General features: G+C 59.5%; 1 protein-coding gene across 1 annotated transcript; it reads left to right on the forward strand.

The window, feature by feature from the left end:
* The first annotated feature begins 1016 nt into the window (after positions 1-1016).
* Positions 1017-24324, forward strand: SETD1B (SET domain containing 1B, histone lysine methyltransferase). The gene is made up of 17 exons (XM_059039543.2): positions 1017-1205; positions 1702-1889; positions 2132-2230; positions 2860-3130; positions 5224-5336; positions 6324-7562; positions 11152-11979; positions 12443-12704; positions 12791-13143; positions 13226-13331; positions 13869-14357; positions 15716-16975; positions 17841-18007; positions 19195-19326; positions 19404-19523; positions 19603-19740; positions 21641-24324. The coding sequence occupies exons 2-17, from the start codon at positions 1716-1718 to the stop codon at positions 21812-21814; spliced, it is 5925 nt and encodes a 1974-aa protein (XP_058895526.1). The 5' UTR covers positions 1017-1205; positions 1702-1715; the 3' UTR covers positions 21815-24324.
* Positions 24325-24691: the final 367 nt, after the last annotated feature.

The raw sequence follows: 24691 nt of genomic DNA on the forward strand, positions 1-24691 counted from the left end.
CGGCCAAATTACAAACCCCGAAAAGAGCCCCAATGTGAAATACACCACCACGAAGCCCCAGCGAGACGACTTCCTCGCCTCGGCCGCCCGACAGGAGAGGCAGAGGGGGCTGCAAACGCGTCCTCGCGAAGCCCGGGAGCCTTGGAGTTGAACTCACAAAATGGAAGCCGCGCGCTGATTGGCCGCCGCCACTCCCGGACCTTTAATAAAGAAAGGGGAAGGAAAGATAAATGCAAAAAAGGGGGACTCTCTTCTCCGTCGGTGACTGGAGGAAGGGGGGGAGTGCGGGGAGAGAAGCATGTGTTCACAATTACAGGGCGCTGCTCTCCAAAAATAAAAACAGAAAGAAGCTTCTATCACCCAGGTCCAGGCAAGGGCTGCATCCTCCCAGGAATGTGAATGCTAATTTGGTTAAAATCCTGGTTTCCCTTCCCCAGCTCCGCTCCGGGGGGAGGGGGTCGCGGGGCAGAAGAGGAAGCCGGAGCTGAGATACCTCGATTGCAACTCGTCTTGGAGCCTCCTTGCCGCCCCTCACGGCTCCCAGCGTCCAAACACACAATCACACACACACCCCAAAACCCAGCCCTTTCCCCTGAGCCCCCACGCGCCCACCTCCGGTTTTGGCAGTTTGGAAACAGTTTTGGAGGCCCCAGGCGCACGCCGCGGCAGCCGCGGCTCGGAGGGTAACCCCAGCCGCGGGAGGTAGAGCTCGGGGAGACCCCCTCCCCCGCCAGCCAAGCCCCCCACCTAGGTCCTAGCAGAATAAATAAATTAAAAGGCCTTCCCCCCGGGAGGGGGGAGGCAGTGTGGGAGCGCGAGAGTGAGGGGTGGGGGGCCGCTGGGGCCCGGGGCTTTGGCGGCGCAGCTGCCGCCGCCGGGAGAGTGCCTGGGGAAGCGGCGAGGAAGGAGAGGGGAGGAGGAAGAGGAGGAGGAGGAGGAAGAGGAGGAGGGTGAGCGCTCGGGTCGGGCTCCTTAGCGGTGTATTGTGGGATGTGCGGCTACTGGGAGCCGAGCCTCCGCCGCCAGCCGCCTCCCGGGCAGCAGCAGCAGCAGCAGCAGAGGCGGCGGCAGCAGCTCCGGGCCCGGCAGCCGCGGCGGCGGCGCTCCCCCCTCCCGGCCCCCCGTCCGGCCGCCCCGGCCTCGGTTCCCGCGGGGGACACCATGTACTGGCTGGCGGCGCAGGGAGGCCGGCGCCCGGCGGGGATGTAAGCGCGGCTCGGGGAGGGAGAGGCCGCTGCCGGCAGCCGGGCGGCCCGAGCCCCCAGCCCCCAGCCCCGGCCCCGGCCCCCGCTCTGGCCGAGCGGTCGGGCGGGCGGGCGGCGCCAGGCCTGCCGCGAGCCCCGCGCCCGAGCCGGGCGGAGCGAGCGAGCTAGCGCCACGCCGGGCGGCCGGGCGGGCACCATGGGCCGGAGCCCGGGTCCTCCGGGTGCCCCGGGCCCCGCCAGTCTGCACCAGGGGCCCCCGGGAGCCCCTCGCAGCCGCCCCGAGATGGTGGCCGAGCGGGCGGGCGCCTAATTCTCCGGAAGGGTTATTCTCTCGCTCCATTCTTATTTTGGGGGGAGCCAGCGAGACAGCTCCTTTTGGGGCGCGCTGGTAAGGTGGGAGGGGGTGGGGGCTGGACGATTTGATTCCTTCGCGTGTGTGTAGAAGCGGCCGCCGCCGCCACCGCGGCGGAGACGACAACAACTTGCTCGTTTTCAGGTTGGGTTAACGGCATGGAGAACAGTCACCCCCCCCACCACCACCACCAGCAGCCCCCGCCGCAGCCCGGCCCTTCGGGCGAGAGGAGGAACCACCATTGGAGAAGTTACAAGTTGATGATTGACCCGGCTTTGAAAAAGGGGCATCATAAACTGTACCGCTACGATGGGCAGCATTTCAGCCTGGCGGTGAGTAGCCGGCGCGCCTCCCCGCCGCCCGCACCCACCCTCCGAGCCGTGCCGAGGAGGGTGGGGGCGGAAGGGTCCGATCGGCCCGGAGACCCCCCTCCTGACCACCCGGCCAACTGTCAGCCGGGTCCGCAGTCCTGGAGTTTGACAAGTGCCTGGAGAAAGGGGGGGGGGGCTTGTCCCTGGGGAGTGGGACCAGGCCACCCATTCCGCCCCCCACCACAACCGCTTCCTCCCCACAGATGTCCAGCAACCGCCCGGTGGAAATTGTCGAAGATCCCCGGGTCGTCGGGATCTGGACCAAAAACAAGGAGCTGGAGTTGTCGGTGCCCAAATTCAAAGTAGGGCCCCTCCCCCCTGTCCCGCGCCCCTTGCCCCCCTCCGCAAGCCCCGAATTCGAAAATAACGCCAGTCTTGACCGAGCCTAGCCGGATTCTGAGTTCCCGCCGTCCGAGGCCTGGGAAGTTTTGGCGGGGAGGGGGAGATTGCAAAGAGAGGGGTGTCCCCTCTCGGCTACTGTAAACAGACTAACACTCGGTGAAACTGTAATCAAGGCGCTGATACAGTATCCTGCCCGCCCAGCTGGGGGCTCCGGGTCCCCACCTGTATCCTGCCAGCCCAAGGGCTCGGCCCTGGGACCCGCCCCCCTTCCCAGCCTTGTGGCTTTAGGGGGACAACTTCCTAGCCCAAGGGGTCGCCCCTGCCCTGGCAGCAGGGAGAGGAGGCTAGAGTGGGGGGTGGGGAAAGAGAAACTGTTTCTTTTTCCCCTTTCCTTTCGAACCCAGAGGACTTCCACGTTCCAAACGATTTAATCCTCCGCTTCCCGGGCCCGCCCGCGTGCATTTTTTTCCCCAAAAAAATTTTTATTTTTTACCTTTCATTGTTTTCAAAGGGCGGGTGAGTGGGGAATTTTGTGTTTTCCCTTCGGTTTCAGTGTTCTCAACCTCCCTTCCCCCTTGTCCCCTGCCAGATCGATGAGTTCTATGTGGGCCCGGTGCCTCCGAAGCAGGTGACATTTGCCAAGCTGAATGATAACATCCGTGAAAACTTCCTGAGGGACATGTGCAAGAAGTATGGAGAGGTGGAGGAGGTGGAGATTTTGTACAATCCCAAGACCAAGAAGCACTTGGGCATCGCCAAAGTGGTCTTTGCCACGGTCAGGGGAGCCAAGGAGGCGGTTCAGCACTTGCACAGCACTTCGGTCATGGGCAATATCATCCACGTGGAGCTGGACACCAAAGGTGAGTGGAGGCCCGCTCAGGACAGCCACTGCGGAGGAGCCACAAGACCTGTCAGTGTGACCCCCTCCTCTCCCAGAGCCCCTCTTGCAGTGTTGGGGAGCCCCTCACTCTTCCTTAGCTGCTCCCCTACAACCTTTTCTTTTGCCCCCTCCTGAGGGTAGAGTCACGTGGAGCTAAATGTGTTGTCTGTTGCTAGGAGACAAGCTATAATTTACCAAATGTGCCGGTCCTTGGCCACTCAACCCCAAGGGACCACCGGAGGCTTCCCCACCGCTGACACCCCCTCGGGGCCCGCGCGGAGCCCTGGTGGCCTGGGTTTATAGGCAGTTCCCAGTGTTGCCGTCTGTGTTAGGAGAGAAGGCAGGGTTCGTTTATTTGTTGGGGGGGGCGCTGAGGGAGAGCCACTAGGACGCCTTTAAATACCCATAGAGTACGTTCCTCCACTAAAAAGAGAGTCCTCCAGGGATCTGGAGTGCCCCTCCCCCACAGGCCGCCCCTTCCCCTTGGAAGGGGGAACCAATCTGGGCCCAGAGTGTGGTTTCATTGATAATGCTCCCGTTGGAGCTGGGCGGGCTGCTCCCGGTGCTCTAGGGTTGACACTGTCTTCCCTCCTCTCTCTTAAAGAGACAGCACCACCTCCCAAGCAGCGGAATCCCGCTCTGTACTCAACTGAGCCTCTGAGCGGCTGCTGGGAGAGCCGGGCTGGGGAAGCCATACCTCCGACCCTGAGGGTCCTGGGAGGCTTCTCCGTGCTGGCTGGGGGGCTCGCAGGACTCTAGGACATCCCCTAAAGTTTGCCTCTCTAGAGAAGCTCCTACCAATACAGAAGAAAGTGCTGGGTGCTCTGAGGCCCAGCCAGCCCTGTGACTGGATAGAGACTGTTGGGTCCAGAGCCCCTGGGACGTCCCCTGGGAGACCCTGCATGGGAGGGTTTAGGTGAGTGGCTTCCAGGGGTTTCGTGACCACAGGGTTTAGGGGCAACCCCGGGCACACCAAACCCAAGACTGGAAAATCTAAACCTTTCATTTTCGCCTTTAATAATGAGTACATATTGACTGAGTCTCTAAGACCTTGTTTGGGGATGCGGAGGGACACTGCTCCTGGATGGGCACAGTTATCCTATAAACTCTTGCCAAACCTGTCCCTAATTCTGAGGTTCCTCAGGGCACAAGCCAGTTTCCTGTTCCAGCCACAGCGCCCTGCACCCCCCTTCTCTAGTTTCTCAAGCCTCTGTCGGGGAGACCCCTTGGGTGGCTGCAGGCTGATCTCTCCCTGAGAATCAAATGTAGAGCCCCTCCCCCATCACATGCCCGTTTTAAGGAGCAGTCAGCCCTCACCAAAATTTCATTTCTGCGGAAAAAAAAAAAAGAAAAAAGAAAAAAAAGAAAAGGCCCTTAGAGACTGCCACCGAGTTTGTATTTCAAGAAAGAGACCGGTAAAGAGTAGCTCAAGGAATGCGTCTCCTTTGCATATGTAAGCAGCTGCCTCAGAGGGCTCTATAAATATCGATAATCTGGCCCCCCTGGTCTATAGAGGCCTCTCTCTGCCAGGGGGTGGGGCTGGGGTGGAGGGTTACCAGACGTGGCTCAGTGGCTGGGGAGGACCATGTGGAGTTCACAGTAACGCAGTACTAGAGTGCATTTTACAAACTCTTGACAGTCACCTGAGAGAGGTAACAACAAAACTGTCACTCCTGTGCCACTGGGTTTCCTCTTCACTTGCTACAAGGCCCTGGATGTTAAGTGGGAAGGTGAGAGGATGGGGATTACCTCTTTCTTTGGGTGGCATGGCCCAGGTGACAGGAAGGGGCTTTGTGTTGCGGCTGGCATTTCTGTATTTGGGGGAGTCCCAGCACCACGAGGCGTTAAACTCTGAATCTCAGGATCAGAAAAATCATAGAGTTTAGCAGCTTCATTGAACAGATCGGGCTCCTGAGTGAGGTACAAAGAGAGAGAAGTGGGAACTTGGTCAGGGTCACTTAGCTTCCCTAGGCTTGGGGTCCCAGGCACAGGGGCCCCACAGGGATGCCCACCTGTGCGGCCTGCCCCATCCTGGAGCCTCACTGACTCCTCCCTCCCTTGCCTTTTCCACAGGGGAAACCCGCATGCGGTTCTACGAACTGTTGGTCACGGGCCGATACACACCCCAAACCCTCCCAGTGGGCGAGCTGGACGCTGTCTCTCCAATCGTGAATGAGACCCTGCAGGTGGGTTTATGGCTGTCAGTCCTTCCCCCGCCTCCCCACCCCATCACCAGCCCCCTGATGTGGCCCCCAACGCACTTCACCATCTCCGGTGTCAGACACCAGGAAAGGAGCCTGGCTATGCCCACCAAGGCTTCCAGAAGGGGGTCCGAAAGCCCTGTTTGCCAAAGCTCTCCTCTGGCACGGCCGCCAGCCCTCTCCCCGCACATGCTGGGATTCCCATCCCAGAGATCCAGAGTCCACGTGCTTTCCACGTTAATGCGGAAACACTGCCGTGTCCAGGGTCCTAGTGCCTGGTGTCCCATGCACCCCTCTACCCCCACCCCCAGAAAGCCAAGTTCAAGTCCCTCCTTCCAGAGCGAGATGGATTCCTTCCCCGACCACCGCCTCCCAGGACCTCACCTGGACCACCATCTCATGGGGAGGTTCTCATCCCAGCTCCTACCCCAGCACCAACCCAGCCACCCTCTGGAATAGCTTTTGCAGAGTGAAGAGTCTTTGCTTACTTGCTGGTCAGCTGTTTATCAGGCACTTTACGTGTTACACTATTTAAACCCTAAAACATCAAGAGGTTGGAGGGACAAGGCCCCTTGGCCACCCCCTCACTTCCAAGACCATCGTCTGCTACCTCTACCTGGAAGGTCTTTGATATCTGACAGCCTGGGGCAGGAAGGAAATCCCAGTTCAACCAAGATGTCAGGGTCTTCTCTTTACTCTGCTTTAGGGATTAGGAAAAACCCTCAAGGTTCTCTGAGGATAATTGGCTACCCCAAGATTAGAGAAGGTGAGGACCATCCAGACGCTCCTCTTTAATCTCCGCCTTCCCTTGCCGCCGCTTCTGTTCACTGTGCTGCAGTTCTAGAGTGACCCGTTTGGCTCCGAGCTCCCCGGTAGCTGGCGTGAGAGGGGAAAACAGTCCCATTCTATTGCACGTTTTCCCCCCAGTGATCTCAGACCTATCTCTCTCTCTCTCTCTCTCTCTCTCTCAAGCTGTCAGATGCCCTGAAGCGCCTCAAAGATGGTGGCCTGTCTGCAGGCTGTGGCTCTGGCTCATCCTCTGTCACCCCCAATAGCGGTGGGACACCCTTCTCCCAGGACACTGCCTATTCCAGCTGCCGCTTGGACACGCCCAACTCCTATGGACAGGGCACACCGCTCACGCCGCGCCTGGGCACCCCCTTCTCGCAGGACTCCAGCTACTCCAGCCGCCAGCCCACGCCCTCCTACCTCTTCAGCCAGGACCCCACAGCGACCTTCAAGGCTCGGCGCCACGAGAGCAAGTTCACAGATGCCTACAATCGCCGCCACGAGCATCATTACGTCCACAACTCTTCTGCAGTCCCCGCGGTGGCAGGAGCCCCAGCCGCCTTCAGGGGCTCCGTGGACCTCCCATTCGGGGCAGTCAGCGGCAGTGGGGGCAGCAGTGGCCCTCCATTCAAGGCCCAGCCACAAGATTCAGCCACGTTTGCCCACACTCCACCGCCTACTCAAGCAGCCTCCGCTCCTGGAGTCACATTCAAGTCGGCGTTCTCTCCGTATCAGACTCCTGTGCCCCCTTTCCCCCCGCCCCCTGAGGAGCCCGCTGCCGCAACCCCCTTTGGGGCCCGTGACAGTGGGGAGTTCCGGAGAGTACCTGTGCCCCCGCCCCTGCCGCCCACTGAGCCCCTGACGAAGGAGAAGCCAGGCACGCCGCCTGGACCCCCGCCCCCCGCCGCCAACAGCATGGAGCTGGGCGGCCGGCCGACCTTCGGCTGGAGTCCTGAGCCCTGTGACAGTCCTGGTACGCCTACGCTGGAGTCGTCACCCGCAGGCCCGGAGAAGCCCCACGACAGCCTGGACTCACGGATCGAGATGCTGCTGAAGGAGCAGCGCACCAAGCTGCCCTTCCTTCGGGAGCAGGACTCAGACACCGAACTGCAGATGGAGGGCAGCCCTATCTCCTCCTCCTCCTCCCAGCTCTCCCCACTGGCCCCCTTTGGCGCTAACTCTCAGCCTGGCTTTCGAGGCCCCACACCACCCTCCTCACGCCCATCCAGCACCGGCCTGGAGGACATCAGTCCCACACCACTGCCCGACTCGGATGAGGATGATGAGCTTGACCTGGGCCTGGGGCCCCGGCCCCCACCCGAGCCAGGCCCCCCAGACCCTACCGGTCTTCTGGGTCAGACAACTGAGGTGGCCTTGGATCTGGCTGGAGACAGGACCCCAACCTCAGAGAAGATGGATGAGGTACCATGATGTCTGTCCATCTCTGTCTGGGATTGGTTTTGTCTGTCTTGTGGCTCCCTCTTTCCTCCTTGAAACAGTCTCCCCTTAGGATTACTAGCTAAGACACAGAAGCAGCAGGGCTAGGGCAGCCAAAATAACAGATCAAAAATAAAAAGAGAACGAAAAGAGGATACGAAAAGCACCAGGGGCTATGACTGAGCAGCTGGTTTGCTCTGAGCTCCCTAGCAGCTTTGGTGAAAAGGGAAACATGATCTGTTGCTCTCTTTGCTAGGTATGGGAAGTCAAGACTTTTTTCTGGGGATAAATTCTGACTTGAGCTTCTTTGGTTGGAGTTTGTCGAGATCCCAGAGAGTTGGACTGTCGTGATGGTTTTGAGCCTCTTTCTCTGTTGGGTGGCTGGGACCTGATCAGGACTGGTCCTGACATTCAGGCAGATTTGGGAAGAGGGGTCAGCCGGAGTGTTCTTGCTGAGCTGGGTCAGGTGGCAGCTCTGGACCACTGTCTCCTAGAACCTGGTGCCCTCTGAAGAGATGGGAAACCGTGGTGGGCAGGGAGGACATTGAAATGTTCCTTCTCCCTCTCCCCCTGCGTCCAGGACTGAAGGGGTTAAGGGCTAGCCCAGGGGGAGGGCCACAGCCAGAAGCAGGCCAAGGTGACCACCCCCCACCCTCTGCCCACCCAGAGATCCTCCTCTGGGGTCTCACTGCAGCCTGAGGGTTGGGGTGGGTGCTGCTGCATGCCACATACCCTTGGGGGAGGATTCGGTCATCTTCCTTGGCTCTGCTCCTCCCCCCTCCTGGTCCAAGCACCTGCCCTGGCCCTCCTGGAGACCTGCTTTGGAACCTGTGGGCCTGGCAGGCATAAGCAGCTGGAGTTCAGACAGAGCTCTGTGCCCCTGTGGGCGGTAGGGAGGAGGGTCCCTCCTCCCCAAGGCCTTTGATTAGGCCGATGTGGCCGCCTCAGGGAGGAACAGAGAGGAACTTGGCTTGCCTGGGAGGGGACTGCAGGTGGCTGGGGCTCCTGGGGGCCTCCAGGCTGTTCTGGGGAAGTGGTTTCTGGCGCTAAGGGGTTCAGGCAGGGAGAGCTGACAGGTGTGCAGAGGTGGGGGGCTGCTCGTCCCTGCTGCCATCCTCCCTTCTTCCCTCTCTCTCCTGCCTGAAGTTAGGGGATGCTTATTGAACCATGCTCACTGGCTGATCCAGGGCTGGGAAGCCCAGAGTAGCCAGAGGAAATGGGCTTTCCCACGGTGTCACTGTAGGAAAGGGGAGACTGAGGCCCAGAGAGCTGGGGTCGGGGATGCCCCGGGACATCAGCCCAGGGAAGCCCGGGAGTACTGATAACCTCCAAGATGGCCCTCGGGAGCCCCCTGCTGACAGTCGGGAGAGCAGCTCCCGGGTTCCTCCGGCCTGAACCCGAGGGAATCCCAGCCTTAGGCTGACCACACGGGAGAGCAGCACAGGGGGACACTCCCTTTTCTTCAGAGGTTGATAGTTAACAGTTCTGGCTCCAGTCCTTAAGTCTTGAGCTCCACCTCTGTCACTTGCTGGTCATGTGGCCTTAGGGACGTTACTTTCCCTGTCTGAGTCTCAGTTTCGTCATCTGTGAAATGGGATAGTGAGAGTAGCTGCCTCACACTAACCTCGGCTTAAGTGAGGTGCCGCCTGGGAAGCTCCAGGCACGGCTCAAGCTGATGCCGAGCACTCAGCCGCCAGTTCCCGCCGGTTCTCGCCCCCGGACGCGGGAGGGGCGGAGGGAGGGGCAGGGCCGCGGGCTGGGCCGGATCCGAGTCTCCTTGTGATTGGCTGGCGGCGGTGCCGGCGTTAACCCTTGCGTGCGGCGCCTGCCTTGCTGGGCGCTGTCCAGGACTGATCTGGCGCTGTCCCTGAGTATCAGGCTGGCAGGCTCCCTCCGCATGAGTGTGGGACCCTGAGAGGCAGAGTGTGTGTGTCTGTAGAGGGGACAGAGCAAAAGCAAGAGCTTTCTTCTGCTGCCTTAGGTTTGGTTTTCCTCTTCTCTCTCCCCCGCCCCCCCCCGCCCCGTTTCCCTTTGAAGCCTCCCTCACCTGTACGTCTGACCTCTGACCTTACGGCCTGCAAGACCCTGCCCCCTCGGCCTTCAAATGCGCTCCCTGGCAGCCTACAAAGGCTCCGTCTTCTCAGCGACGTTCATCTCGGGCAGGGCCTGAGCCCCCTTCTCGCCTCGGGTCCTGACACAAGAGCCTGCGGGTAGCCCATCCCTCCTCTCCCCACCCCTGCTTTGCCTTCTTGCTCCGCCTCTACCTTGTGGACCCCATGCCCGCCTCCAGTTCCAGGCCTGTGCATCCAACTCCCCAAAGCCCCATGTCTGAATGAAAAGAGGCCCTTTCCCGTTTCACAGCCAGGTCATGCTCTACTCCTCCCATTCACGTGGTGCCACGTGAATCCGGATTCCCACAACAGCCCCCCGACGCCTCACTCAGCAGGCACCCTGGGCTTGCATCCCAGTCCTCTTTCTGACTGGCTGTGCCTCTTGGGCCAGTGAATTATGTAGAGCTCTCTGAGTGTGTTTCCTCACCTGTCAAAAGGGATTGGACTAGAGCCCTACCTTGTGAGGTTAGGGTGCAGATGAGAAGAAATTCGGGATATTATGTGCTGATAACACTCAGCCCCACCGCGGCCCGTACTAAGACTACGTGGAAAGAGTAAGGAAAAATGTAAAGACATACCTCCTATTCGTGCACCCTTACTACTGCTAAATGCCCCTCTGCTCGTGTCACCTTCTCTGCCAGGCCCTCTCTGCCACAGTGAAGACTGCAGGCCAACTGGGAACAAAGGCTAGCGAGCCACCCCGTGGTCCAAATCCGGGCTCCATCTCTCGGTGGCTGTGTGGCCTGGGCAAGTTACTTAAGCTCTCAGTGTTCCAACTCCCTCATCACTAAAACTGGTGATAACAGACCTACTTTACAGGGTGGTTCTGAGGATTAACTGAGTTAAAGTGCTTAGAAAGGTGCCTGGCCTGTAGAAAAGGCTACAGAAGTTTTAACTATTATTAGTGTTATCTTCTCTGAAGGCAAATTGAAACAAAGTCTCTCAAATTGAAACAGAATCTTTTTCCCTCTTCACGAACCTCACTCCCCTTCCCGGCTTTCTTTATCTCCACGAAAGACTGTATATTTCACATTCCTCCTAGTTATCCTTTGCCTTGTCCCTCCAGAAGTTCAGCTCCAAGACAGCAATAATTTTGTCTGTCTTGTTCACCACTGTGTCCCCAGCACGCGGAACAGTGCCTGCTACACAGCAGGTGCTGAGCAAATGTTTGTTGAATGAATGAGTGAATCTGCACGATAACCCCGTGAGGCAGGTACTACGGTGCTCATCATGCAGATGGGGAGACCGAGGCTTAGAGAGATTAAAGGACTTGCTTGAGGCCACGTGGCTGGGAAGGGTGGAGACCAGGATCAGAACTGCGCAAGCAAGCAAGCCACCTTGCGTTGCTCACTAGTCTCGCAGAAGGCTTCTTCTCTGACCTTCCGGTGCTCAGCAGGGGGATCTGGGAGCCCGCTGGGCCGCCCTGGCTCCCCCTCACCTCTCTCTCCTTGCTCTCCCTGCAGGGGCAGCAGTCCTCCGGGGAGGACATGGAGATCTCAGATGACGAGATGCCCTCGGCCCCCATCACCAGCGCTGACTGCCCCAAGCCCATGGTGGTGACCCCCGGGACGGGGGCTGTGGCAGCTCCCTCCGTGCTGGCCCCGACCTTGCCGCTGCCCCCGCCCCCTGGCTTCCCACCCCTGCCCCCGCCCCCCCCGCCCCCGCCTCCCCAGCCCGGCTTCCCCATGCCCCCTCCGCTGCCCCCGCCCCCGCCCCCGCCGCCCCCAGCCCACCCCGCAGTGACGGTGCCCCCGCCCCCGCTGCCGGCACCTCCGCCCGGCGTCCCGCCCCCGCCCATTCTACCGCCGCTGCCGCCCTTCCCGCCGGGGCTGTTTCCCGTGATGCAGGTGGACATGAGCCACGTGCTGGGCGGCCAGTGGGGCGGCATGCCCATGTCCTTCCAGATGCAGACGCAAATGCTGAGCCGTCTGATGACGGGCCAGGGCGCCTGCCCCTACCCGCCCTTCATGGCCGCCGCCGCCGCCGCCGCCTCCGCTGGGCTGCAGTTCGTCAACCTGCCGCCCTACCGGGGCCCCTTCTCCCTGAGCAGCACCGGCCCCGGCCGCGGGCAGCCCTGGCCGCCCCTGCCCAAGTTTGACCCGTCGGTGCCGCCACCGGGCTACGTGCCACGCCAGGAGGACCCACACAAGGCCACGGTGGATGGCGTCCTGCTGGTGGTGCTCAAAGAGCTCAAGGCCATCATGAAGCGGGACCTGAACCGCAAGATGGTGGAGGTGGTGGCCTTCCGGGCCTTCGACGAGTGGTGGGACAAGAAGGAGCGGATGGCCAAGGTGGGCGGGCGGCGCGGCCCTGCCGGGGGCGGGCGGGCGGCAGGCAGAGACCCGGCCAGGCAGCCTCTCTCCTCCCCAGGCACCGTACTGGAAACACCGCCACCCAGACCCCCAAGGCAGGATAGTGGGAGTGTTGTTTTGTGAGACCGGTGTGTCGATGACACAGGTGTGTACTTACAATGCGTTTCTCTTGGATTCCAACCTCCCAAGTGCGAGAGCCCCCGCTCCGATGCGGGCAGCCGTAGTGGCCGCTTTGCAGGTGAGGAAGCCGAGGGTCAGGGAGGCAGAGCGGGGCCCCGGGGGCTTCCCGAGTAGCCAGCGCAAAGTGAGGTAGGTTGCAGGAAAGGCAGGGCCCGGTTACCACGTGGCTGTCGCTGTTGAGAGGACGGCAGGCTGCTCAGGGGACAGGGCTGGTGGCAGCGCCGTGACCGTGGCGACCCCCCCCTCCTCTCTTGCACCCCAGGCCTCGCTGACCCCGGTGAAGTCTGGCGAGCCCAAGGACGAGGACAGGCCGAAGCCCAAGGACCGCATCGCCTCCTGCCTTCTGGAGTCGTGGGGCAAGGGCGAGGGCCTGGGCTACGAGGGCCTGGGCCTGAGCATTGGGCTGCGCGGGGCCATCCGCCTGCCCTCCTTCAAGGTCAAGAGGAAAGAGCCGCCGGACACCGCCTCGTCTGGCGACCAGAAGCGCTTGCGACCCTCGGCCTCCGTGGATGAGGAGGACGAAGGTTCGCGCCCCTCCCCCCGCTGGGCACTGGGATCCTCTCCCGCCCTGCACCCCTGGCCCAGCGCTGACAGCCCGCCCTCCCCACAGAGTCTGAGCGGGAGCGGGACCGCGACATGGCGGATGCCCCCTGTGAGCTTGCCAAGCGGGACCCCAAGGGCGTGGGTGTGCGGCGGCGGCCAGCCCGGCCCCTGGAGCTGGACAGCGGCGGGGAGGAGGATGAGAAGGAGTCGCTGTCGGCGTCCTCATCGTCGTCGGCATCCTCGTCCTCGGCGTCCTCGACAACCTCACCCTCATCCTCGGCCTCCGACAAGGAGGAGCGAGAAAGCACGGAGGGGGAGGAGGAGGAGGAGGAGGAGGAGGAGGAAGAGGAGGAGGGGGAGGGCGAGGAGGGCCCCCGGAGCCAGATCTCCTCCTCCTCGACCTCATCCTTGTCAGATAAGGTACCACTCGGGTTGGGGAGGCCTGGGGGGCCGGGCCGGGGGAGGGGGCCCTCCGCTCACCTTTCCTCCGTCCCTCCCCCAGGATGACGATGACGAAGACAGCGACGACGGAGATGGGTCTGAGAACGGCGACGAGGCCGCAGCCCTGTCGGAGCCGAGTGAGAAGGAGGAGGGGGACTCAGCTGGAGGTGAGCGGGGCTCCTGGCCCAGCCCGGGTCCCTCTGCACAGGGCGGAGGCCGTGCGATCGTCAGCAGTGCTCTGGGGGCAAAGTTGTTGACCTTGAAGTGTGAGCTCAGTAAGACACACACAGGGCGTGCCCTCTGATTCCTTTGTCGTGAAGTGTCCGGCACGGGTCAGTCCATAGGGACAGAAAGCAGGCCAGTGGGTGCTGGGGTGAGGGCGTGGTGGATAGGCGGGTGGTGGCTGAAGGGGACGGGCTTCTTCTAGACACGAGCTAGTGGTCCGTGTTGTGAACGTACTAAATACCGCTGTGTCGTTTACCTTGAAATGGTTAGCTTTGTGTGACGTGGACTCCACCTCACTTTAAAAATTAAACGTGCTGACTAGTGAGTACCGACACGCACGCACGCACATACGCACATACGCCCCCGCGTACCTGAGGGCTGTGTCCAGCCCAGCGCCGCCGGTTGTGAGACCCTGGGGGAAGTACCTGGCTGGAGCACAGCAGATAATGACAGCGCCCCTGCCTGTGTCCCCCGCCCAGAGGAGACAGTGAGCATCGCCACCTCCAAGGCCGGAGCTGAGTCGTCCAGCGAGAGTTCTGAGTCTTCTGACTTCGAATCCAGCTCCGAGTCCTCCTCAGCACCCTCAGAAGATGAAGAAGAGCCGGCAGCAGGGGAGGAGGAGGAGGGGGAAGATGAGGAGGAAGGGGAGGAGGCAGCTGCAGGGGAAAGCATGGCTCCCGCAGCTCCGGACGAGGACTTTGGGGACCTGGCCACAGGGGCGTCCACGACCGAGTCGCTGGCCCCACAAGAGGAGGCGGACGTCGAGGCTGAGGACGAAGCCTCTGAGGCTCGGACCCCAATGCTGGAAGAGCCCCCCTTGCCCGTGGGTGTCGAGGAGCTGGCTGGCTGCAAGGAGCCCCCCGACGAGCCGGGCCTGAACCAGGAAGGGGCCAGGTTGCTGTCTCCAGAGCCCCCTGCTGGAGGAGAGATGGAGGCCCGGCCCCTGCCGTCCCCGGAGCCCACCCCAGGTAACACTTGCAGCCCCTGGGGGGGCGGTGGGCATGGAGGCAGGGTGTCCTCACCATGAGAATGAGCTCGGGCTCCTTTATGCTGATCATTTAACCTTAACGAGGCAGCCTCCTCACCTGTAGAATGGGATCCGTGGATTGTGCCTCCCCTGTGAGGTCATAGGGGAGGACAGACTGAGATGACTTAGGATGTGCCGGCGTGGAGCCTGGCACCCGTTAGATCCCGGAGGGGTCTGCTGCTGTCACCATTCCTCTGTCAGCATTTCCCTGGGGTTTAGTCCCCGGACCATTCATTAGTCCCATGAGATGCTCCCAAAAGAGGGGGTGTGGGTACGGGTGCGTATGGTCATTTCAGTGACAGAAAGCAGCAGAGGAGGCCTCGGGGTGCTGGGCCAGTCGAGAGGGGCCGTGGACGCTGCCCCCTCCGCCATCTTGGTGGAGCTGCACAAAGCACGTTAAAGGCTCTAAACGCCGTCCAATGGAACTTTCTGCAGTGATAGAAAGGTGCTGTCCAACAGAACTTTCTGCAGTGATAGAAACGTTCTCTCTCTGTCCTGTCCAATGCTGTAGCCACTAGACACAGTGTTGCTAAGAGCACTTGAAAGGTGGAGAGTGCCACTGTGAAACGGAATTTGTGATGTTGTCTCATTTTCATTAGTATAAGCTTACATAGCCACACGTGGTTAGTTTGTACCTGTAATAGTCCTTGAGGAAAGAAACCCATTGTGTTTTGTTTAATTCTGTGTCATTTGGCTATAGAACCACAGGTCTTTGAATATTGTTAAACATATTAATTGAGCCTCTGTTGTCCTCCCCAGTATTGTTTTAGGAACTGATAATACAACAGTGGACCAAACAGACAAAAATACCTGGGGCTTACACTCTGGGGCAGGTTGATGGATGACAGCAGATAAGTTAGAAAATGTATTCTATGACAGTAGAGATAAATGCTAGGAGAAAACCTTAAAGGCTCTGACAAGTCCTGCAGCAAAGAGACTTGTTGGATTTTATTTGATAGAGCTCATTTTCTTGGTCCATGGGATGTTCCCTGTTCGCAGGAACACTGTTCTAAAGACAGTGTCAAGGGCTACCACCATGTCTCCTGCATCTTTGATTTACTCCCACCAACATTTATCAGACACCTACTGTGTGCCTGACACTGGGCCGGGTGCTGAGCAGTCCTTGAGTAGCTTAGCTGGAGGAGGACAGTCCGTATACTCACGGAACCCCTAGAGACCCAGAGGGTATGAGTGCGTACTCAGAGGCGTGTCAAGTGCATAGTAGGGCAGCGTAAGTAGGGCGCTGAGGGACGTCTGAATCAAATAATAAAGGTCTGGTTTTTGCCCACCTCTCGGCAGATAACAGCCTGGAAGCGGAGCCTGCGCCCCCGGCGCTGCTCTCCTTACCCCTGCAGCCACCGTTGCCACCCGCTCGACCACCCCGGCCACCCAGCCCACCACCAGAGCCTGAGACTCCAGACCTCCCACTCCCACCAGTCCCTCTGGAGCCTCCCCATGAGGACCAGCCCCCACGTACTCCAGGCCTCTGTGGCAGCTTGGCCAAGTCACAGAGCGCAGAGGCGGTGCCGGCCACACCGAGCGGGGAGCCCCTGCCGTCGGGGGGCAGCAGCGGCCTGCCCCTGAGCTCCCCGCAGCTGCCAGGCAGCCCCTTCTCCTACCCGTCCCCATCCCCCGGCTTGAGCAGCGGGGGCCTCCCGAGGACACCTGGCCGGGACTTCAGCTTTACCCCCACCTTCCCTGAGCCTGGTGGGCCCCTGCTCCTGCCCGTCTGTCCCCTCCCAGCTGGCCGGCGTGACGACCGGTCTGGCCCCCTGGCCTCCCCTGTGCTCCTGGAGACGGGCCTGCCGCTCCCTTTGCCCTTGCCCTTGCCCCTGCCCTTGGCATTGCCCGTACCCGTCCTGCGGGCCCAGACTCGGGCCCCTACCCAGCTGCCACCCCTGCTGCCTGCTCCGCTGGCCCCCTGCCCGCCCCCCATCAAGAGGAAGCCGGGCCGGCCCCGGCGATCCCCGCCGGCTGTGCTCTCCTTGGATGGGCCCTTGGTCCGGCCACCAGGAGGGGCACCCCTGGGCAGGGACCTCCTGCTTCTGCCAGGCCAGCCACAGACCCCTGTCTTCCCCAGCACCCACGACCCCCGGACCGTGACCCTGGACTTCCGGAACGCGGGGATCCCGGCTCCCCCCCCACCCTTGCCCCCCCAGCCCCCTCCGCCCCCGCCTCCACCACCTGTTGAGCCCACCAAGCTGCCCTTTAAGGAGCTAGAGAACCAGTGGCCCTCCGAGGCCATCCCTCCGGGTCCCCGTGGGCGCGACGAGGTCACCGAGGAGTTCATGGACCTGGCCAAGGTGCGGGGGCCCTGGCGCCGGCCGCCGAAGAAGCGCCACGAGGACCTCGTGGCCTCGGCCTCCCCCGAGCTCTCGCCGCCGCAGCCCCTCTTTCGGCCCCGCTCGGAGTTTGAGGAGATGACCATCCTGTATGACATCTGGAATGGCGGCATCGACGAGGAGGACATCCGCTTCCTGTGTGTCACCTACGAGCGTCTGCTGCAGCAGGACAACGGCATGGACTGGCTCAATGACACGCTCTGGGTCTACCATCCCTATATCCTGCCACGCAGGGTGGGGGGCCGCACCTCCCGGGATAGCGCACGTCACTGTCATTTATGGAGCAGTGTCCGTGCCGGCACCGTGCCAGGCTCTGTACAGAGTCATCGCTGGCACTTTGAAACACTGCCCTCTGTGCCAGAATTGGCAGGTCTCGGGGCTAAATGTAACAATGTCATTGTACAACGTGACAAAAGCAGGGGCTGATGGAAGGCTCACTCTCCCTGTCCGCGCCCCCCCCATCGCCTAATTTAATCTTCCCAACAGCCTAGTGAGGTAGGGGCCGCTATAATTCCCATTTTACATCCGAAGAAACCGAGGCTCAGAGAGGTTAAGTTACCTGCCCAAAGTCACACAGCTATGAAGTAGCAGAGTAGGGATTTGAACCCAGGCAAATCTGGCTCCAGAATCTGGGTTCTCAGTCACAATGCCACACCACAGTCAGTTGTTACCACAACCGTATGAAGTTGGCGCTGCCTTTATCCCTGTTGTACCAAGCGAGTTTATTGAGCATTTATTTACTCTGTGTCAGGAACTCTGCTAAGCAGCCTAAGCGTCTGTAGTCATTCCATGGGGCATCGTTATTGCCCCAATTTGCATATGGGGAAACTGAGGCAGAAGATGGAAAAAGAAACACACCCAAGGCCGTGCAGCTGGGTACCTGTCAAGAGTTCTGACCACGGTGGGGTTGGCCAGTGGGCAGGTGCAGGGAAGTGGTATAGGTATGGGCAGTGGAGCTGGGCGTCCTCGGTCTCCTGCAGAAGGGTCTGAGGGTGGAGGGGCCAGGCCCGGGAGGGCGGGTCTCCAGCAGGACTGGGAGGGGATCTCCGAGAATGTCCATGTGGCCCTTGACCCACACCCACCCACCAGCCTCTCTTCAGCTAAGAAGAAGAAACGGGACGACGGCATCCGGGAGCATGTGACAGGCTGTGCCCGCAGCGAGGGCTTCTACACCATCGACAAGAAGGACAAGCTCAGATACCTCAACAGCAGCCGCGCCAGCACCGATGAGCCCCCCACGGACACCCAGGTACGGCCATCAGGTGCCTGGACACCCCGGCGCCTCCCGGGCTGGGCAGAGGGGGGTGGGGGGCCCTCCTGGAGGGGGTATCAGGCACCGGGAGTGGTTGTGGAGCCAGAGGGGCTGGTGCACGGAGCACGGAGGGTGCTACACCCCGAGGGGCGGGCAGGGGAGAGCCTCCGAAGGGTTTTAATCAGGGATACGAACAGAGTTGAGTTGCATTTCCAGAAGTTTCCTTCATTCGTCTTTAAATTAAGGAAATAAATTGGGTAGGTTGAACATGGGGGGCCGTGTGGGAAAAAGTGGATGCATTTGAAAGACTCTCAGGAATCTTCGAACATTAGAAGGTCAAATGGATGGGACTGGGGGCCTGGCTGGTTACAGGAGGCGGAATGGGGTGGGACGCCGCTGGGTCCGGCCTTGGGGACCGCGTAGCTGGATGCCAAGCACTGAGGTGAGAAGGAAGGTGGGACCCCCCACTTCGGGATGGTTGGAGTTTTGGGGTTTGTGGAACATCCAGGTCGTGAGGTCTGGAGGACAGTTAGATATATGGGGACGGTAGACAGCTTGGGAGAGGGACGTCTGGTCCGGGGACCGAAATTTAGGCATCATGAGGATAGAAACGTTAACCAAAGGCCACAGCAGGGGGGAGCCGACCCGGGGAGAACATCTGGAGGGGAGTCAGGTGTCTCCAAGTGTCAATGGTGGGGACAGAGGAAGAGGGAGGCCAAGAGAGGGAAGGGATGCGAGGGTGCTGGGAAGAGCCGTGATTTTGAGTGAAGCCGCGGGGTGTTAGGTAGACAGACACCCACCACCTCTGTCCAAAAAGCGGAGATGCTTTCACGTCTAGCTGAGAAGGGAAGAGGTGGCAAGAGTGAGGAGAACGCTGCGTCGTCATGTGTAAGATTAGAGGAACTTAAAAAAAATAAAATTAAATTTAAAAAAGAGAAAAAAAGATTAGAGGAACTTGAGCACGTTCAGATTCTGACAGGAGGGACCCAGTAGAGGAGAGGTGGCGATTAGAACAGGACGCTCAGAGCAAGGAAGCTGGGTCGCTAGGGCCGCAGAGCTTACGGCGGCGGGGCTGCCGAGGATGAGACGGGGACACAGGTTCCCTGCGGCCCGCTCCCCCAGGCGGCCACACCCCTCTCTGATCTGTCACCCGCCGTCCCCATCCTCGTCCCCCACCCTCACAGGGCATGAGCATCCCAGCGCAGCCTCACGCCTCCACGCGGGCCGGCTCGGAGCGGCGTTCCGAGCAGCGCCGCCTGTTGTCCTCCTTCACTGGCAGCTGTGACAGTGATCTGCTCAAGTTCAACCAGCTCAAGGTGAGGCTGGGCCCCCCACGGGGCGGCCACAGACTCCGGGACCAGGGCTCTCACCCCCATCCCCTTCCCTCCCCCAGTTCCGGAAGAAAAAGCTCAAATTCTGCAAGAGTCACATTCACGACTGGGGCCTGTTCGCCATGGAGCCCATTGCGGCCGACGAGATGGTCATCGAGTACGTGGGCCAGAACATCCGCCAGGTAGGCGCTGCCGGCCAGGACAGGTGTCGGGGCGGGGCCGCGGCCAGCCCCGCCCAGACTGAGGCCTCTTCCTGGCCAGGTGATCGCGGACATGCGGGAGAAACGTTACGAGGACGAGGGCATCGGTAGCAGCTACATGTTCCGGGTGGACCACGACACCATCATCGATGCCACCAAGTGCGGCAACTTCGCGCGTTTCATCAACCACAGCTGCAACGTGAGTGCCCGGCTCGGGGCCGCCGCCCCTGCCGCTGTGCCAGGAGGACCCGCAACCGGAGGGCACGGGAACCGGCGCGGCCTCCTTCCCGAGCTCGGGGCCCACGGGGGTTGCGGGGAGGGAGGTGGAGGTGTGAGGCCTTATCCGAGGAGCCGGTCTCCTCTGAGCTTCAGTTTTCTCACCCGTACAATGCGCGTGATGAGACCAGAGGCGCTCATGACGTGGTCCGTACAGCTGGAAATTACAGAGTTCCTTCTCCGTGCTGGGCGTCTTCTGCGCCTCTGGGGCAGTGCTGGCCAGTAGAACTTTCTACGGTGATGGAAGCGCTCTGCGTCTTTTGCCGTCCACTGACAAACACGTGTGGTGTTGAGCGCTTGAAACGTGGCCAGTGTGGCTAAAAACCTGAGTGTTGAACTTAGAGAGTCCCACTCGGCTGCTGGCGGCTGACACAGGCACAGGTCTGGGTGTGGAGGTGGGCGTTGATAACGAGGGCGGCCCTCCTCTCGTGAAGATATAAGCACAGGGAGCGTCACACGGAGGACAGCTGCCCCTGGCTGTAGGTTCACGTCTTGGCATTGCTGCTGAGTGAGCGACCGTAGGCAGGTTCCTTCACGTCTTGGTGCTTCAGTTTCCTAATCTGTAAAACTGGGATGATAACGATCCCTGCTCGCAGGTTGTTGGGCGGACCAAGTGGGTGACTGAGGGCGGGCCTTCTGTGCAGATACCGCGGGCGCTCAGTACGTGCCAGCTCGCGCGACCGTGACTTGGTCGTACCCTGGGGCCCGTAGGGACTTCGCTGTGCGTGTCCTGTGAGAGCTGAGGGATAAGAGGGAGTTACCCGGCGGGGTAGTGAGTGAGGTGAGGCCTGGGGCAGGGAGGGAGAGCGCCTGTTTGAGGGGCCCGTGGGGTGAGGCGGGGGCAGAGGGCAGGGTGAGAGGATGAGGTCGGCGGGGTTGGTGGTGGCTGGGTCACTCAGCCTTGTAAGCAGAGCTGAGAACTTTCTCTAAAAGCCGAGGCGGGCTGTTGCCCCCGGGGTGACAGGATTTGCTGTCCCTTTGGAAAGATTTCCCTGGCAGCTGGGTCAGGAGTTATTCTGAGTTCAGAGAGGCAGCGGAGCCGCTGCAGGCCAGGCAAGTGATGACAGAACCAAGAGGCCCTTTGAGGCAGAAGCCGCTGGGATCGGTGGGCTGGACCCAGCACTGCTGGAGGGGAGGCGGGGTGGGGGTGGGGGCGGGGGTGGGGGGGCAGATGCTTGGGGGACTGGGTGTATGGAAGGGCCACTCCCTAGGTTTGAGTTTACTGACTCAAAGGTGTCTCCTTGAGCTGCCAAAGGTGGATATCGAGCAGCTAGTTGGATCTGGGGGCCTGGAGTGCGGGCAGGCAAACCTTTTCTGTAAAGGGCCAGGTAGTAAGTATTTTTGGCTCTGTGGCCCAGACCATCTCATAGCAACTACTTAGCTGCCATTGTAACAAAGGTGGCCATAGGCAATATGTAATGGATGAGCGTGGCCGTGTGCCAATAAAACTTTATTTTCAAGAACAGGCAGCTGGGGGCGGGAGTTTGCTGACCCCTTCTCTAGAGCTCACAAGTAGGGCCTGGGCTAGAAACATAAATTTGGGGCTCACCTGTGGTATAAAAGTAAGTTGAATATTTCCCTGCAAAATTTGTTATTATTAGAGTCATGATTCTTATTTAATATCAGAGACAGGGGGCCCTGGTCCACCAGATGGGGGAGCCGAGGCCTAGGGCAGGTGGCCAGTGGGCGGCGGGGTCGCGGGGCCAGTACATCAGGCCTTGGGCACGGGGCTCAGTTGGCTTTGGGGGACTGCGGTCAGGGAGGGCCCGGGTGGGGTCCCAAGTGGGTCAGCTCACCCTCCCCCCCGACATCCCCACCCACAGCCCAACTGCTACGCCAAGGTCATCACCGTGGAGTCGCAGAAGAAGATCGTCATCTACTCGAAGCAGCACATCAACGTCAACGAGGAGATCACCTACGACTACAAGTTCCCCATCGAGGACGTCAAGATCCCCTGCCTCTGCGGCTCCGAGAACTGCCGGGGGACCCTCAACTAGGCCCGGTGCCTGGGGATGTCAGCCGCCCCCGGCGCCCGAGCGTGGACCCCTGGCCCCGGGGCCAGACCCCACCACCCACCCCCATTTCAGGTGCTGTCCCTCTACCCAGCAGCCGTGCCAGGGCCTGGCGCCCCCAACACTACCCCCAGGACCCACCGCAGCTCCGGCCCCTCAGTGGGAAAGGGCTTCTCTGTCTCTCAGCCCATGTCTCTTCTTTCGTTTTTTTAAAGAAATGCTCCTTGTGGGACTTTGGTTTCCGGTGTAAATGTCTCCCCCCCATCCCCCTACCTCCCCCGCCGTCTCCCCTTCCTCCACCTCTTTCTCTCTGTCTTCTCTGTCCCGCCTTCCCTTCCCTTGCCCGTCAGCCTCTTCCCACGAATGCTGCTGCTACGTTGTTTTCGTCTTCTCATTCTTTTCTTCCTCTTCGTAAGAAAAGACGCTTTAACCACTGAAATGTGAAGGCAGAATCAGAGAGCGGGACCCCGGCAGGGGCTGCGTGGTTTGATGGCGTGTCGGCCCACGTTCTGGAACCCTCCGGGCCCGGGCGCCGGGCCAGGTGCTGCAGAGGAGGGGGGTCAGGCCAGGCGGCTTTGACCTCAGAACACTACGGAAGGCCCCCTCTCTGCCGGTGGACTCAGTGAGAAGACCCCCCCCCCACCAACCGTCTTTCCGACCCGCCTCCAGTCTGTTCCTTCCCCAGCAGCCTGGGGGTGCCTTCCCCCCTCCCCGCAGCAGACCCTGGTGGAGCCAAGCTGGTCCCAGGCAGGAATTCCCCTGGGGCTCTCCCTGCCACCCCACCCCCCTCCACCCCCCAAATCTTGGGTTCAGTGTTTACTTTCTCATTCGAATGCCAGCGGGGGGTGGGGGTGCTGTGGGGGGGGCTGGAAGGGTTGTGTTTACTTACCCTCTCCTGCCCTCACCTTCACCCCCAGGGGAGAGAAGCACCTCCCACCAGGGCAGGTGCTCCTGAGTCCCGCCACTACGGGTGTCTGACCGAATGCGTGTGGCGTATTTTTGTTTGCTTATAAGCTTCACCCGATCGCCCCCAGCCCATAGCCTGACTCAGCCTGCCAGCAAGCCCCTCGCCCCAAGAAGTCAAGAGCATATTTATTTTCAGAGTGAGAAGATTTATTTCTCCCAGAGAAAGGAAAATCTTGGAAAAGATTTAAAAACTCAGATCTACGTCTGACAGGTTTTTTGTGTTTTTTTTTTTTTAACCCTTGGCATCAATCTTTAGAGTTCCTTTCCATGGATTTTTTTTTTCTTGTGCGTGTATAAAATCAAAACGAAGGGGAAAAAAATAGGTTTTCGAGGTTCAGAACAGATTTCTGTACATAGGCTGCCATAAAGGAGGTTTTTTTTGGGGAACATTGTTTCTTGTAGAAACATGTGGGAAGAATTTTTTTGCTTATTTCTTTGTACTTCCAAAAAACCACACACACACACACACACACACACAAGCAAGTCCCCCGCACCCCAGAAAGCAAAGCAGGCGTGTATATAATTTATGGAAAGTGACTGTTGTGACCAGCAGTCATCCTCACCAGGACAGGAGAGCTCCCGGCGGGGTTGCCGGACCTGCAGACCCTGCACGCCCTGCAGACCCTGCACGCGCAGGCCCGGAGCCTCTGGTATCTCAGCTTGTGTCAAGCTTGTTATCATGTAAATTCTGTACAAAGAATTGTTATTTTTCTCTTTTTTTTTTTTTTTTTTTTTTTTTTTTTGTCGTTGGTGGTTTTGTTGTGTTTTTCTTTTTTTTTTTTTCAATTTCTTTACCCCACGCCCTCTCTGTTTGAGACTATGACCACCGGTTTCAAGGTCCATGAAATCGGTGGCATTAAGACACGGAGGGGGACCTGGGCACAGCGGCAACCTTCTCTTCCTTTTGCGGTTTTCTGCCTCATTGTGCAACTGAGGAAATATTTATTTTTCACGTGAGGAGATGTGTAGTTTGTAGAGACGGCCGATTTAAGTTACTTCTGCAGCCCCCAAGGGGCTGCCTTCAGTCTGTCCCCTCCTCCCGTAAAAGAAGTGGGGCGGGGGCAATGTGAGGAAACCAGGGTCCAGGGTCCTGCCTCACCCCTCACGCTGGCCTCACCTTGCCCAACCAGCCTTCCCTAAGGGCGAGCAAGGGCCTGGACCCTTCCTGTCCCCAGGGACCCCCGTCCCACCCCTGAAATGGCTTGCAGTAGCCAGAAATGTGTCAATTCATTTTTCTTTTCAATGCCTTCATTTTCATTGAACAAACCTCTGCTTTTGAAGAATTGGGGGTTTCTGCTTATTCTTTTTCTTGTCCCTGCCCACCCACCCCCGCCTCCCTCCTCCAGCAAGAAGAGAACCCATAAGTTTTAGGGATGTTTGTGCATATAGACTCTCATCGTACGTAACTTGTTTTGAAGAGAAGTGTTTCCGTTGTGGGTGTGTCTTGCTGTAAATACTTGTTCATATTTTTGTGAATTCAATACTATGTACCATTGTATTATAGTAACTTTTATAAAGCAAACCATAAATATACTGACTTTTCTTACAGATACGCCATCTCCCTTGCTCTCCTCTCTCTTTCTTCTCCTTTCTTTCTGTTGGGGGCACACCCTGCTCGCTAAGGAGTGGGTGCTCCGGTAGTCAGGGGTAGGGGTGGAGGGAGCTAGGTGGGGGGTGGTCCATTCAGACCAGCTGCTTTTTAAAAAACATATATTTTTTTTCCTCCACTTTTATTGAGCTGTAATTGACATACAGCACTGTAAGACCAGCTGTTCTTAAACTCTAAGCCTGTAGGTGGATTCTTTGAACTGGGACAAGTTATAGTCAGACTAGACCTTCCACAGCTTTCAAGTTTTCCTTCTAGAAGTCTTCTTAAAACCTTAGGTATCTAACACT

Source organism: Kogia breviceps, chromosome 15 (assembly GCF_026419965.1).
Source record: "Kogia breviceps isolate mKogBre1 chromosome 15, mKogBre1 haplotype 1, whole genome shotgun sequence".
NCBI lineage: Eukaryota > Metazoa > Chordata > Mammalia > Artiodactyla > Physeteridae > Kogia > Kogia breviceps.

Excerpts from the sequence above, each read along its gene's own strand:
- SETD1B (XM_059039543.2), top strand. The coding sequence starts at position 1,716 with ATGGAGAACAGTCACCCCCCCCACCACCACCACCAGCAGCCCCCGCCG. Across the intron at positions 11,980-12,442 it reads AGAAGGAGCGGATGGCCAAG|GCCTCGCTGACCCCGGTGAA; the intron begins GTGGGCGGGCGG and ends CTTGCACCCCAG. Across the intron at positions 19,524-19,602 it reads TGGGCCAGAACATCCGCCAG|GTGATCGCGGACATGCGGGA; the intron begins GTAGGCGCTGCC and ends CTTCCTGGCCAG.